At 37.4% G+C, this 16,258-nt stretch overlaps 1 protein-coding gene across 6 annotated transcripts in view; it reads left to right on the top strand.

Annotated features, from left to right (window-relative positions):
* GPM6A (glycoprotein M6A) overlaps window positions 1-16,258 on the top strand; it is a 236,780-nt gene that overhangs the window by 202,072 nt on the left and 18,450 nt on the right. For all 6 annotated transcript variants that reach the window (XM_043454432.1, XM_043454434.1, XM_043454433.1 and 3 more), the window contains exon 3: window positions 3,286-3,442. In XM_043454432.1, coding sequence (XP_043310367.1) covers window positions 3,286-3,442 — 157 coding nt within the window. The remainder of the gene's footprint in view (window positions 1-3,285; window positions 3,443-16,258) is intronic.

Below are 16,258 nucleotides of genomic sequence, written 5' to 3'. Positions count from 1 at the left end.
ACTTGCTCCAGCTTCCAGGGGCACCTGCATCCTTGGCTAAGGGCCCCCTTCCCTCTTCAAAGCCAGCCGTGGAGCATCTTCAGATTTCTCTCTGCATCTGATCCTGACTTTCCTGCATCTCTGGTTCACTGATCACTAGGACCTTGTGATTATATAACACAGGATGACCTCTGATGGGCTAGTCCATCCAAAACAGTGTGGAACAGAAGCAGAGATTATTCATGGTTTTCTTGTGACTGAATCGGAATGCTTCAGTGAGTAGTATCCTGGGTTTGGGACTGTGACGCTTACTCCATTATGAAAAATGCACCCATTCTACTTCTTAGGATCTTTTAGGGAACACAGTGGTTTTACTGGAATAACACACAGATTGAAATAAAGACAATCAGTAAGAGGTTGTCAGGGTGCACTTTTTAGATTTTGTAAAAATGATCTCTAGTCTCTGAATCCAGGAAGATGCTTTGCCTTTCGGTGTGTATATATTCTCATGTCCCAAGTTGCTGCTTATGCCCACATGGATCCTTCTCACAGTAAAAAAAGAGGGGATCAGAAGTACCTCCAGAAAGAACTGTACAGGCATATTTACTTTGCTCATATATCTCTAAAAGTTACTTATATTTTTATGCCTAGAAAAAGTTTTTACAGGCAACAGTTGTTACAAGAGGGGAAAAAAGCAATCTTGGCTACTGCAATACATTAAAAAACAAATGCTTCATTCTGAATACACTAACTTCCTAATCCCTAACACCTATAAATATTACTTTATGTGGCAAAAATAGTGAATTTTGCCTTATATGGTGTAAATGGTTTTGAGTTAGAGATCTTGGGAAGAGAAAATTATCCTGCAGTATTCAGGTAGGCACTAAAAGCAATCCCATATATCCTTATGAGAGACAGGCAGAGGATGTTTTGAGAAGAACTCAGAAGTCAGTACAGAAATCAAACATCACCAACTAAATGATAAAAATCAGCATTACTACTAATTTTATAGTATCAGATGGACAGAGTTATCACCTACCTAGTATGTAGCCAAGAATGAATAATCCGAATCTAACCGTGAGGATACATCAGATAAACCCCAGATGAAGAATAGTGTATTTAGGAAGGAGGAAGTGGGTTGTATTCCTCAGCAATGTTAGTGTCCCGAAGACAAAGACAGGCTGCAGATATGTTCTGAGCTAAAGGACACTGGGGAGAAACATGGCAAATGAATGCAGTACTTACCTCTGGACTGGATCCCACGTTGCAAGGGGGAAATGCTATGGGTCAGTCCAGTTAACAAAAATTATATATAGAATTGTATATAGAATACAAGTTATAGATTTGACACAAGTACTCTATCAACATTATATTTCTTCTTAAAATTCATTTTAATTGGAGCATAATTGCTGTACAATATTCTCTTGGTTTCTGCCATGCATCAACATGAATCAGCCATAGGTATACATATGTCCCCTCCTTCTTGAGTCTCCCTCCCACCTTCCATCCCATCCCATCCTTCTAGTTTATCACAGAGCACTGGGTTTGAGCTCCCTGCTTCATATAGCAAATTCCCACTGGCTGTCTATTTTATAAACATTATATTTCTTTAAGATCGATCATTGTACTTCAGAGAATTTCCCTCCATTCAGATAAAATTATCCCCAAAGAGAAAAACACAAGGTAAATGAGGGAAAATGTCATGAAGTAGATCAAGGGTTTACAGGATTTTTTGTACTATTCATTTTCTGCAACTTTTCTTTTAAGTGTGAATTCATTCTCAAATAAAAATTAAAATATATTTCAAAATAGGTTATTTTAACCTAAGCATTGTATCGACAAACCCATACAAGTTTGGTTTAACTAAACTCTTCAAAGTGTTAGTGATGTCAAATGGGATCTGAATGTTGAAATCCTCAGATTGTTTCACACACATGATGAAATTGCATCAGGCTGATGCAATTCACGTCATCTGCCTCATTGCCCATGACAAAGAGAATTGTGGAATACTTAGATTTTTCGGACAGTGGGAATCAGTCACTAAACCATCGCTCTGGTACACTGAATGTTAGCAAACTCTTCTTGCTCTTTTTACATGCAACAAGTTCATTTATGCTATTACATATATTTTTTTTAAATTGTCATAGCATTCAGTTTCTAACGCTCCATCAGTGTAAGCGAGTTTCCTATTCACTCTTTCCCCCTTTGTATAAACTCAACAGCATCTGTCCTTCATTTCTTGCCACCCTATCTGTTACACTCACTTTAATTATTGAGGAGAGTAAAAATCAAGTTTGGCCAGTGAAATAAAGAGAAATTCTCTTTCAAATGGATATGAAGACCACAAACACAGAACTGCAGCTAATATGTATATCTCTCCTCATACTATGGGTCCACATACTATAGCTCCACAACTACTAGTTCTAGAGGCAGAAAAACTGATTAATTTATGATTTTTTAATTTCCAAAGGGTTTGGGGGTTCCCATACAATATCTAGAATAACAACAACAACAACAAAATCCATCTGCAATTTATAGACAATACGTATTTCTCTCCCCCTTCAATACATGGGCACTCAATTGTCAGAAGAGAAAAAAATACTTTCCCATTTCTCTGTGGAATTATTCTATAATTTGGCTCAGGCCCAGTTAATCCCATTACATAATATTCCATTAGTGATTCTACCTTAAAAGTTTAATTGTCAAAATTATAACTTAGCTATAAAACCATAATTTTTTCATTATTGTCAACAAAAACTATTAGTGATGAAACCATCACAGTAAGTGTGATATAAAACATAATTACAATTGACTATAAGAAAAATATGACATTGTAACTTTATTGGAAACGAATGCATCATTAGCCATAAAGCTTTCTTCCTCTTGTAATGTCGTAACGTCTTAAAAACTCAAGTGTTGTATACCTAAACCTTTGTATCTGCTATTTTGTCATAATTTTTAAAAAAGTATATGGTAATTATCCTACTTATCAAATTCAACTCAGCAAAGTCCAGTATGATCCACTGCTCACCCAGGGCTACCTTGGTGTGAACCAGGGGAGAGGGGGTGGTGCAGTGGAAGTGGAAGAAACTTAGAAACAAGAGGAACCAACAAATCCTGGAAGTGGCAGAAGAAAATGTACAAGCATTAGGCATATAAAGAAAAATATTTTAAAAATCCAACCTTCATCATGAACATAAATATTCCATAGCTTTCGTTCCAAAGGACCCTGAGCACGTGGGCGTCCGCCGCTGTGGATCAGCCGTAAAGAGTTGCTGAATTAAATCACTTGTTCTTTCCTTCCAGGATTGACATCTTCAAGTATGTCATCTACGGAATTGCAGCTGCCTTCTTTGTGTACGGCATTCTGCTGATGGTGGAAGGCTTCTTCACGACCGGGGCTATCAAAGATCTCTACGGGGATTTCAAAATCACCACTTGCGGCAGATGCGTGAGCGCGTGGGTACGTTCTCTGTCTGCGCTCAGAGCTTCACGCGGGTTTATTTAAGTAGCACTCTGGTGTTTGTGTTCATCTGCCAGAAATGGAAGTAATATATATATTTTTTAACACAGTAACATTCCCTCCTGTGATGGCTATTTAAAATCTTTAATGATATTATTTTCTAATTTAAGATTATTACATGTGAAAATTCAGGTTCAAATTCTCAAATCATGTGCAATACAACTCGTTTTGTTTCTGGAGGCAGCAAACTGTTGACTGATTTATATTTTGTTTTTCCAAATGACCCTGGGCTTCCCATACAATGTTTAGAATAATAGACAAATCCATCTGCAATTTATAGATAAATGTGTTTCTCCTCCTTAAATATATGTTTCTATATTTTACTGTAAATTTGGGTGGGAACTGTAACTTCTGTTTAGCTTTGATGTAAGGTAAGAATTACCATATATTATACTTATTTAGGTTTTAAATTTTTATTGATATTTAATGGTAAATCAAACTTATAGTCAAGATAATGCCGTGCAGAAAATTTAACCACATGACATGAAAATTAAGAGTAATATGCTTTAAATTACTTTCATATGTTTGTGCAGAATAATTTTCACAAACTTGGGAGCTTCCATTTTTAACGAACATATTTTTTCTTATTTCCTAATATTATATGAGAATATATATTTAATTACAGCATATATTTCCTATTATGTAAGGTGTCTCTAATAAGGATGGTGTCATTTATTTCAGTCTTACAGAAAAGTTCGAAAACACCAACTGTTTTTTCCACCAGCTCATAAAAGTTGTATTATTCGCTCAGTGTCCACAATGATAATAACATGAGAAAATAGTTTGCCCATGTTATGGGTATTTGTTGTTGTCTCTGCAATAATTTCTTGTAAGGCTCTTTTGAAGAACACTGGTTTTTGTAATACCTCAGTGTTAGGGTCGGCAATATCAAATTACAGACCCAAAGGAAGTTAAGTTAAAGATCTTGGATTAATAAGTAAGATATGAATATTCACTGGGCCAATTTTTAGTGATACGTAAGGGATTTCTCTATTAAGAAGGGACATTGTGATTTTAGGTTCTCTTGTACTCTGCCAAGGGCTTCTCTGGTGGTTCAGCAGTAAAGAACCCACCTGCCAATGCAGGAGACGTGAGTTTGACCCCTGGGTGAGGAAGATGCCCTGGAGAAGGAAATGGCAACCCACTCCAGTATTCTTGCCTGAGAAATCTCATGGACAGAGGCGCCTGGCGGGTTACAGTCCATGGGGTCGCAAGAGTCGGACATGACTTAGTCACTAAGCGGCAACAAATACTGTGCCAATAGAGTATGAGGGGTTCAGTTAATGATAGACTTTTTCTTATAATTAGGACAGTATCATTATAACACCACTGTGTGTCCTAGCAAATCACTTAACTCCTCCAGATCACAGTTTCTCTCTTATATCATAAAGACATTAGATCATCTCTAAAGCGCAGTCTAGCTCGAAGAGTCCCTCATTCTGAAGCGCTAGAATCACAGAGAGAAAGGGTCTCTGAGCACACTTTTACCATTGAGGAGTGACCTGGTGCCAGGAAGAGTGCAGCTGACTGTTGTTTCACTGAGATTGTGAAGTTTCTGCATAGGATTGCACGCAGGTCCTGGAAGAAACCGCCTATGTGTCATGAATGATTGTCTGCTTGCCATTCAAACATTTCAAAGATATCTCAAATAAGGATTTTTCAAGCAAAGCCAGGAGTCACATTTTTTTCTATAATAGTACCGGTCCCACTTAGCAGCCCGGAACGGTGGCGGCAGCGGCGTGGGCTCCCGCAGAGGGAGGCGGCGGGGACCCACACCGGAGCCCAGCCGCTCCAGAGCACCCCCCTGCGCGGGAACGAGCGGAACCGGGGCAGAAGCAGAGCTGCACTTTGTGGGTTTTGCAGAAGCATCAGTGCAGCAGGGAGGGCGCTGAGTCAGGCCTGGGCTGTCCCAGCACGGGCTCCAGGCGGGGGACCAGCGCCTGCAGAAAGAGACCAGCTCCGCCGCCGGAGGTGGGCAGCGGCAGCTGCGGACCGCGCAGGGCACAGCCCTGCCAGCCTCTCTTCCCGCCGCTCACCCAGCTCCCTGCAGGACTCAGGGCTCCATGGAATCAGAGGGGAAAAATAATAATGTTTTATCAGTCACACTGTCCTGCTGCTTAGGTTTTTTTCTTTCTCGTTTCCATTCTGCTGCTTTCCACCCCCCCCCCCCAATTTATAGTTAAATAGTATCTTACAGTCTACTATTTGTTTTATGAGTTCACCTGTTAGCCTGTTTAATCAGTCTTCCTTAGCTTTACAAATGTCTTCTTGAAAATATATTGATGAGTTTCTATTTGGAATTCTGAGTGATATTAACAGGTGGAAAAAAACTTTTTGAAACAACCGTATTATAATATTATAGGATTAGCTTTCAAAGTTAGTGCTGAAAGAAAAGTATTATTCTACCCCTGTTTTTTCATGCTGTATAAAATGTAAAGTGGTCACTAGTAACTGATTTCTGCTCACAAAATGGAATTGTGCCCAATGCATAAATGCAATTTATTTTAAAGAGGCATTGCATCTCTGAATAGAAGATGCTAAATGCTATTCTCGTTTCCTAATGAATCTCTTGAAAACATAACTTGACCTGCATTATGCACTTCTGTCATGCAGCATCAAGACTACTTCAAATTTATTTCAGATTTTTAATGCTGTCCCTAGAAATTCTAAATGTGAGGCACATAAAACACAATAGCATGGTATTAACTTTTAGGGGTGAGGACCACTAGTTTACTAAAAACATGTGAAAATTTATTTAACTCTTCTAAGTAACAATTTTTATCTAAATTAAGTAGTAAATGGCACCAACATGAGTACAAGTCAAATGTTGCTGAATATATTAAATGTGAACTTAAATTTGATAAATATAGAAATATTTTCTTTCCTTTGAATTTCTTCCCCATCAAGTTTTTAAACCAAAAAATACATTTATTTGGTTGCAACTTGGGAGCTATTCAGTGGCTCACATCTTGAAATCTTGGGATACTTGTTACACCCATCACTAAGTTATCTTGTTCTAAAAGTTTCTCGTTATGACAGCAATATGGATCTCAAATTTTATCTATGGCTAGTTCTGACACATCAGATTTTGAAGCCCAACAGCTTTGAAGTAACGGAGTTCTTAAATGTGATACTTTCCTTGGAAATTAATATATTTATTTTCCATAAATCTACCTGCTCTAAGTATTCTATAAGACAATAAAAAATTTTAAAGTATATGCATTCATTTGCTAGGGCTGCCGTAACAAAGTACCATGAACTGAATGGCTTAAACGGCAAAAACGTATTGTCTCACATTTCTGGAGGCTTCAAGTCCAAGATCAAGGTGTCAGCAAGACTGGTTCCTCCCGAGGGCCATGAGGAAGCTCTGTTCCTCTAAGCTCCAGTGGGCGCTGGTGATCTTTGGCAATCAAAGCTTGTAGAAGTATCACCCCAACCACAGCTTCATCTTCACCTGGTGTTCGGTCCACATGTCTGCTACTCAGATTTCCCTTTCTGAAGACCCCAGTCACACTGGGTTAGCGTTCTCATTTTTAGTTTGCTTACCTCTGCAAAGGCCCTGTCTCCAAATAAGGTTACATTCTGAGGTACGGGGGGGTTAGGAGTTCATCATATGAATTTCAGAGGAACACAATTTTGACTCATAACGAACAGCAACAGTCTTATAAGAGCAACAGTATGCCACACACAGTGTTTATGTTGCATTGTGTGTGTGTGTGTGTGTGTGTGCTCAGTCATGTCCGACTTTTTGTGACCCCATGGGCTCCTCTGTCCATGGGATTTCCCAGGCAAGAACACTGGAGTGGATTGCCATTTCCTACTCCAGCGGATCTTCCCAATCCAGGGATTGAACCCATGTTTCTTGTATCTTCTGCATTAGCAGGTGGATTTTTGACCACTGCGTCACCTGGGAAGCACACACAATGTTTAAAGTAACAAAAATAAGCTGTTACTTTTTACCACATTTTACAGGTAAAGAAGCATATGTATTTACAGTCATCCACTGTATCTGAGGGGATTGGTCCCAGGACTCCTATAGAGACCAAGACCCACAGATGCTTGCGTCTCTTATATAAAACAGTGTAGTGTTGTATTTAACCTTACACACATCCCTCCATATACTTTAAATCATCTCTAAATTACTTATAATACCTAATACAATATAAACTCTGTAATTGTCAGTATAAATGCTATAAAATAGTTGCTGGCATGTGGCAAATTCAAGTTTTGCTTTTTGGAACTTTCTGGCATATTTTAAAAAATATTTTCCATTCATCATTGGTTAAATTCAAGGATGTCAAAAAGGAAGACCAGCTGTATTTGTTATTTTAATCTTTTCTATTAGCCTCAGATATTTAAAGATTTTGACTGCAGCATATTAGACTAGTGTTCATGAGACATATTCTGTAGAATTACCTTTACAGAGTGTTTCATGACTCATGGCTCATTTTCCTAACTTTAAGTTAAGTTTTAATAATAAATCCAGTATTAATAATAGGAAATGTTTGTTAGGTACTTATATATGCCAGTTGCTATGCATGGGACTTTACGAAATACTAGGATATTTAATCCTCCAAACTGTGTGAGTAGGTACCAGTATTATTGTGATGTAAATATTAATAATTACCTTTATTTCACAGATGATGAATCTGCCACCAAGAGATGAGTACATGGTGGGTAGTGGAGTCAGATTTGCATTCAAGCCTGTGGCACAGGGTCCCTTCCTAACCTCATAATCAAGATTTGCCTTGTCATTTATGTTTTATTTGGGCTAATTTCATAGGAGAATTATCTGGCTGTGAGAGTTTTTAATAATTCACCAGCCCCTTCCATTTTAGTGATATCATTCATTGGTGCCTGGAAAGTTCTTTCATGGCAGAGATGTCTGCATTTTAACCTTGACTTTTATCCAAAATCATGAATTATCTCTTTTTATAAGACAAGGATGCTCTGTGCAAGGTGAAATAACTCAGTAGTCAATTTTGGTGACAACCTCTAAAAGAGTCTTAAGGTAAGTTTCTAAGTAAAGTTGTCATCAAGTAACTCTGCATTCTAGTCTATCTCTTAAATTCAGTGTCTTCAAAAGTGAATTTTAAAAAATAATGACACCATTGATCCAAGACTGCCAAGTTCCTCAGATAAGGCTTAGTCTCTCTCTAGGATATTCTAAATCTAACCTCAAGAAGGCAACATCATTTTTTTTTCAGATTATAGCAATACACTTTAGCACTCTCTCAGTAGGGCATAAAGGGGGATGGGGGAACATAAACTGCTTCAAGCATAGTGGTAATATTTAGAAATATTTGCCGCAAGTATCTGAAGTAGATCTCATGCGTGCACTTATGGTTTCAGAACTGGACTGTAAATACAGGACAGTGGACCAATCTCAGTGTGACCATGCAGTCATTAACTGTGCTGGTACATAAATTATAGCAAAAACAGAAAACATGGTCTCGTTCTATTCAGGTTTCGAGCATAAAAATGAACAAAAAATTTCGGTTAGCCTTAGAGATGACATTGACAGAATGGGAAAATTTCTTATAAAAAGTAAATCTAGTGTTGGAATTTTTAATTCAAAATACTTAAAACTGCTAGAAAGCAAAAACTGGAAGAAAAAAAAAAAAGTCTGAATCATCCTGCTTCCTCTCCAGTCACCATAGGTCGTGGTTGGAATTGAATTCAAATAAAAATAACTTCTCAAAAATATTGAGCCAAGGTTTTGTTTTGTGTTCATTTTTGTTCTTTTGATTATTCAAATCATGAAATATACTCTTCTGCTAAATTGTTCTTTTTTACATTTGTATATTCAGTGGCATTTTAATTCTCATTAGACTTCTCTATATATCAGATCATCCTAGGATATAATTTCATAACATTCATGAAATGCTCCTTATATTTTTAAAGGACTTCCCTATAGCTCAAATGGTAAAGAATCTACCTGCAATGAAGGAGACCCAGGTTCGATCCCTGGGTCAGGGAGATCCCCTGGAGAAGGAAATGGCAACCCACTCCAGTATTCTTGCCTGCAGAATCCCACAGATGGAGGAGCTTGGTGGACTGCAGTCCATGGGGTCGCAAAGAGTTAGACACGATTAAGTAATTAATGCACGCACATATTTTTAAAATCCTAAAGCATTTTTTCAAAAATAAACTTTTAATTTTACAATAGTTTTAGATGTACAGAACCATGAAGATGGTACAGAGAGTTTCAAACTCAGTTTTCCCTACTAACATCTTACTTTAGCATGGTACATTTGTCATGACTAGTGAGCCTATGTAGAAACATTACTGTTAACTAAAGTCCATGCTTCGGTTTCCTTCAGTTCAGTTCAGTTGCTCAGTCATGTCTGACTCTTTGTGACCCCATGAACCGCAGCACTCCAGGGCTCCCTGTCCATCACCAACTCCCGGAGTTTACTCAAACTTATGTCTATCGAGTCTAAACTCATGCCATCCAGCCGTCTCATCCCCTGTCATCCCCTTCTCCTCCTGCCCCCAATCCCTCCCAGCATCAGGGTCTTTTCCAATGAGTCAGCTCTTCGCATTAAGTGGCCAAAGTATTGGAGTTTCAGCTTCAGCATCAGTCCTTCCAATGAACACCCAGGACTGATCTCCTTTAGGATGGACTGATTGGCTCTCCTTGAAGTCCAAGGGACTCTCAAGCGTCTTCTCCAACACCACAGTTCAAAAACATCAATTCTTCAGTGCTCAACTTTCTTTATAGTCCAACTCTCACATCCATACATGACCACTGGAAAAACCATAGCCTTGACTAGATGGACCTTTGTTGGCAAAGTAATGTCTCTGCTTTTTAATATGCTGTGTAGGTTGGTCATAACTTTCCCTCCAAGGTCGGTTTCCTTAGTTTTTATTAACCAAACGTTCTTTTTCTCTTCTAGTATCCCGCTCGGGGAGTACAGATAGCATGGTACAGTTTAGTCATTTCTCCTTAGGCTACTCTGATCTGTGCCATTTCCCAAGACTTTCCTTGTTTTTGATGGTCTAGAAAGTTTTGTGGGGGTAGTAGTTAGGCATTTTATAGAATGCACCTGAATTGAAAACTGCCTGGTATATTTCTCATGATTTGAACTGGGGCTTTGGACTTTGGGAAGGAACACTACAGAGACTACTTTCTCATCACATCATTTCTCATACATTTAATGCATTGTTGAAAAAGGAAGCTAGAGACCTGAAGTAACACTCTCTGATTCATGTCTTCCCAAACGAAATAGTTCTATTAAAAACAGTCCTGTTATACACATAAAAGCACAAAGTAGAATGGTGGTTGCCAGGGGCTGAGAGTAGGGAAATGGGGAGACGGTGATCAAAGGGTACAAACTTTCAGTTATACAGAATGAATAAATTGTTAATGGACTTGCCTGGAGGTCCAGTGGTTAAGACTCTGTGCTTCAACTGCAGAGGGTAAGTGTAAAATCCCCAATCAGGGAACTAAGATACCACATGCCATGCAGTGGAACGAAAATAACTAAATAAAATAAAACGTGGGGGAAAATATGTTAAAATACAGTTATCATAGATTAATTGTACATAGCAGGATAATATTCCATTTTCACTTTTACAGAATATTTAAAGCCCTGTTTTTTATTTAGTTAATATAAAGTTAAATTTTATAATTTGATGCCCACTGAAAAGTTCTTGGGAAAGATTGAAGGCGGGAGGAGAAGGGGACAACAGAGGATGAGATGGTTGGGTGGCATCACTGACTCAATGGACATGAGTTTGAGTAAACTCTGGGAGTTGGTGATGGACAGGGAGGCCTGGCGTGCTGCAGTCCATGGGATCGCAAAGAGTCAGACACGAATGAGCGGCTGTACTGAACTGAACTGAAAAGTTCTAAGGAAATATATCTATAACTAATGAATTTTCAATTTCTGCTTATAAAGATATTCTAGTTTAAATGAAGTCATTTTCACATATAGATTTTTTAATCAAATTTTATAATAAAGCTAGAAATTCACCTTAAGGATAGAAAATATCCTCCAATTCGTAGACTTTGTGAATCCTAATGTGGCATCTGAATCCATTCACTCACAGCAACTGCTTCTGCTGTGAGTAACCTCGATTTTATATGTTCAGGTGACACAGCAAATAGAAATATGTTTTTTTAAATTGGTTCGATTGATTTTAATGTGCCAAATATTTCCATACATGTAAGAGTTATAATTTAAACAGGCTACTGGATTGGGGATTCAGTGATAACTGTGGATTACAGATAGTCTTTGGCCAATACTTATTGTTTAGTAGATACCTGTCTTTTCCAATCAGAAGGCTCATGCCCACTGTACTGGGAATAATCTCCACACAAAAGATTTTTATTTTATCATTTCTTTTAGGGAAAAAAGGAATTACATCTTTCTGACTTTGCCTCTAAACCAGTAACGTTTTACAAAACATGAAATTTTACCACATTTTTGAGACTCAATTTCTTTATCTCTTTTTCTCATTTTAGGATTAGCGACCATAGTTTATGTTTTTTAATTACTTTATGGGGAGATGATATATATTAAGGATATAAAAATCAAAAGCTCACTGAGGAATGAATAAGCCTGGTTGTAGTGGTGGTTTAGTCACTCAGTTGTGTCCAACTCTTGCGACCACATGGATTGTAGCCCGCCAGATTCCTATGTCCATGAGATTTCCCGGGCAAGAATACTGGATTGGGTTGCCATATTCTTCTCTAAGGGATGTTCCCCACCCCAAGTCCCACCCCTCAGGGATTGAACTCGCATCTCTTGCATTGACAGGTGGTTCTTTACCACCGAGCTACCAGGAAGGCCCATGTCTAAGCCTAGTATTATTATATTGGGATTCTTGGTCAGAAGACCATTTCTCAGATATTCACAAAGTAACTGACAATAAAATAGCATTCACTAAAGGGTAATTTCCTCTATGGTAATATTTGTTGGAAAGGAGGCTGGCGATGCTTTTATCTCTAATATAATTTGATTTGATTTGATTTGAATTCTGCTTTCACTTGAAAAAGTAAAGCCTCCATAAGCACACACATGCTGAGCACATTGATGAACATGGATGGCTTACAGTGTTTGTTCAGAGAGTGCTTAAAATCTTTGAAAGACGTTGTTGACCAGTATATACCCAAGGCCTTGTATAGTACACACTGTTGACACAGGGGACGTTTTAATTATTAATGAATTAAAAAGTAAAGGATTTTGATCAAGGGTTTGGAAAATAGAAAGAAGCTCTATAAGTAACCTGAAGGGTGCAAATTAGAATGAACTGTTTAGAATACTGCAATCATCCAAGTGTCAGATAGGGCAACCGCAAACTCATGATGAATCCTGTACTATATTCTGAAGCATTTTAGTTTGATTTGTTGAATGCATAAGACCAATGCAAGGTAATAAAGAAGAGCATTACAATTAGTATATTTTTAATAGATTTTATTTTTTAGAGCAACTTTAGGGTCAGAGAAAAATTGAACAGAAAATATATTAATAGAAATTTCCTAAATATCCCCCACCCCGACATATAAACAGCCTCCTTCACTCTCAAAATCTTGCATCAGGTGGTACATTTGCTACAATCAATGACCCGACACTGATGCATAATAATCACCCAAAGTCCATAATTTGCCCTAGACATCACTCTTGGTGTTGCACATGCAGTGAGTTTAGACACGTATCTGACACATATCTGCCTCTATAGAGTAAAACAGAATACTTTTATGACACTGAACATCCTGCACTCCACCTGTTCGCGCCCCTCTCTCCACCCTTGGCAGCCACCTGTCCTCTAACTGTCTCCATAGTTTTGCCTTTTCCAGAATGTCATATAGTTGGAATCATACGTTATGTAATCTTTTCAGACTTTTTTCACTTAGTCATATGCATTTAAGGTTCTTCCATGTTTTTCTGTGGCTTTATATAAGTCATTTCTCTTAGAGCTGAATAATATTCCATCGTCTGAATGTAGCACAGTTTATTTCTCCATTCAGCTACTGAAGGACATTTTAGCTGCTTCTACATCTTGACAGTTATGGATAAAATGGGTATAAACATGGCAAATAGTTTTTTTTAAAAGCAAGTTTCTGATCACCACTTGTGCCAAGATAGTTTTAGGCCATATGTTGACAATAATGATGATTGCATATTTTCAAGTAATTTACATTATAACGTGAGTAATTTTTTTCTTCAGTAAACTTTACACTGTGTGTTTTTCACAGCCTACTGAGTTCAATATTGTTAGTACTGTTTCATTTTGCACTCTTAGTGATAGCATATTCAAGTGTCCATTTGCTTCGTATTAGAGCTGTGGCTCTCAACCAGATGCCGTTTCCCCACTCCTTGCCTTCTCCCCCCAGGGAACACAGAAATTTTGGTTATGTAACTATTGTCTATTGAGTAGAGACCAGGGATGTTGTTAAACATGTTGCAATACAATCCATAACAAAGAATATTCTGGCCCAAATTTTCAATAGTGCTGAATCTGCGAAATCTTGATTTCAAATTTGGTTCATATTAGTCCCTCACTCATCTACACATTTGGCTATTTTGTTGACATTGGCATGGATTTCTGGCAAATCATTCCAATTGTGCTTTTTTTTTTTTTTTTTGACTTCAGGTGTGGTACCCTGAAGAGGCTAAGGAAAATATCAGAGAAGTTTTCACATCAAATGTACTCATGAGAGCTTTATTGATTCCCATAGAGCAGTAGTTCTTCATGTCAGATGCCCATTAAAATTGTCTGCAAAGATATTGTAAATTCAGATACAGTTGTCATGGGCAAAGCCTGATCTCTTTCTCAGATTTGCCAGATGATACTACTGTGTGTCCACGGTTGGAAACCACTGTCAGAGGCCATGACCCTCAGCTCACGTTCACCCAACAAGACTGCTAGATGACCATATCTCTAAACCCAGAGATGCTTCTGCCTTAAAATCTACAGCTGTTTCCTCTTGCTGTTCAAATGGGGACATGATTGAACTGATACTCTACAAATCCATTCCCAATGAGGAAATGTCATTGAAAACATATTTTTGTGAAATGAGGGAGCTCTGAGTTAACAAATACTTTATCTAAGTATTTTTATAAGCTGTGCTGTAAAACATTGATGAGAAAGAGACTTTATAGACAGTGTGCTGAGTGGAACCCAACAGTATATGTTTGGTATATGTTTGCATATACCCACAGGGAGGCCTGGCGTGCTATGGTTCATGGGGTCTCAAAGAGTCAGACACGACTGAGCGACTGAACTGAACTGAACTGATAGATCCATTTAATTCATTTCACTGAAGTTTGAGTCTGCATTATGCCAGAATTTATTCATTATATCATAACATTAAATTTGATACATGGCTAACTTTTTCAGTATTTACATAGTCCTTAGAGACTCTTGGAGTCAGAGTCAGCTGACTCTTTTTTCATCAGTTCAGCTAACATCTGAGATGTTATTTTTACCTAGACTATGTGTACCCAGGTACACATCTGCTGAAGTTCCCCCAGAAAGTCTATGGCTCAACCAAGTGTGATTTTCTTAGACATCAAGCTTAAGTTCATAGGCACTCAGATGAAAAATGAATTACCTTTTATAAGTCACTCTCAAGTTAAATACACTGTAATCTCAAAGCTGCATCAGCAAGGGGTAATCATCTGTTTTAACCTTCTTCCAAAGACTAAGAAAACCTTGTTTCTTGCAGTTCCGTATTTCAATTTCCCTTCTAAATCTCAAACAATAATTAGAACATCTAGGTTGAAATCAAAACAATAATACATATTTTTAAAAATTTTAAGCCACTAAAAAGGAATTCACAGCAAGATTGTTGAGTGTAATACTAACATGTATTAGACCCTCAACAAATGTATTTTGAATAAAAATAAAAACGAAACAAGAATTATGGTAACAAGAAGGTGCCTATTGTGAAAGTCATTTGCATGTTCTGATGAAATGGTACTCAATAATGATGTGATAATAAGGTTGCTGGGTATTAATTATGAATTTGGCACCCAGTCTTTATCATTTAATGGCATTAAATGACATTAATGTCATTAAAAAATGACAGTTTTTGCCATCCAAGATCAACAAGTTAACTAATCTAAACCAAACCGAAGAAATTTTACTGAGTTATTTTTCTTTGTGAATTAGGAGGAAATGGTCAGTGTTTTAATATAAGTGAGAGATACATTAAAGTGTGGCTGAAATAGGAAAAGCCAGTGAGTCCACTTTATATATCGGACTTCCATAAGACCCATCCCTCTCTCCTTTCTATAAACAGGGCCACTGCTGTTTAGTTTAGAAAGTAAAACATGTTGTTCAAGGCAATAAACACCACACACGAATAAATAGTTTATGAAATATTGCATAACAATTTATGGTGACAGATGTTAACTAGACTTATTGCAATGACCGTTTCACAATATATACAAATATCAAACCATTATGTTGTACACCTGAAACTGATATAATGATATATATCATTATATATATATATATATATAATATAGTTTAGAAAAAAGAGTAGCTCATTTATTTAATGCTCAGACAACAAAATATCTGTCATATTACTAGCAGTGGAAAGCTAGAAATAAGGTGATAATCATGGGATATTTTATTACATATAGAGAATTTTTACCTAGAATCACACTTTATCAATTCAAATAATTTTTCAATCTTAGTAATTATCAGATTCTAAGGGAAAACATAAAGTAGGAAGATAGACATATTTTTAGCATGTTTAGTGTGGGTACTTTAGTGATTACGAACTCCCTAAAAATGTAA

Source organism: Cervus canadensis, chromosome 31 (assembly GCF_019320065.1).
Source record: "Cervus canadensis isolate Bull #8, Minnesota chromosome 31, ASM1932006v1, whole genome shotgun sequence".
Classification (NCBI taxonomy): Eukaryota; Metazoa; Chordata; class Mammalia; order Artiodactyla; family Cervidae; genus Cervus; species Cervus canadensis.
Note: the sequence above shows the minus strand (reverse complement) of the source record. Positions and strands in the feature narration are given on the sequence as shown.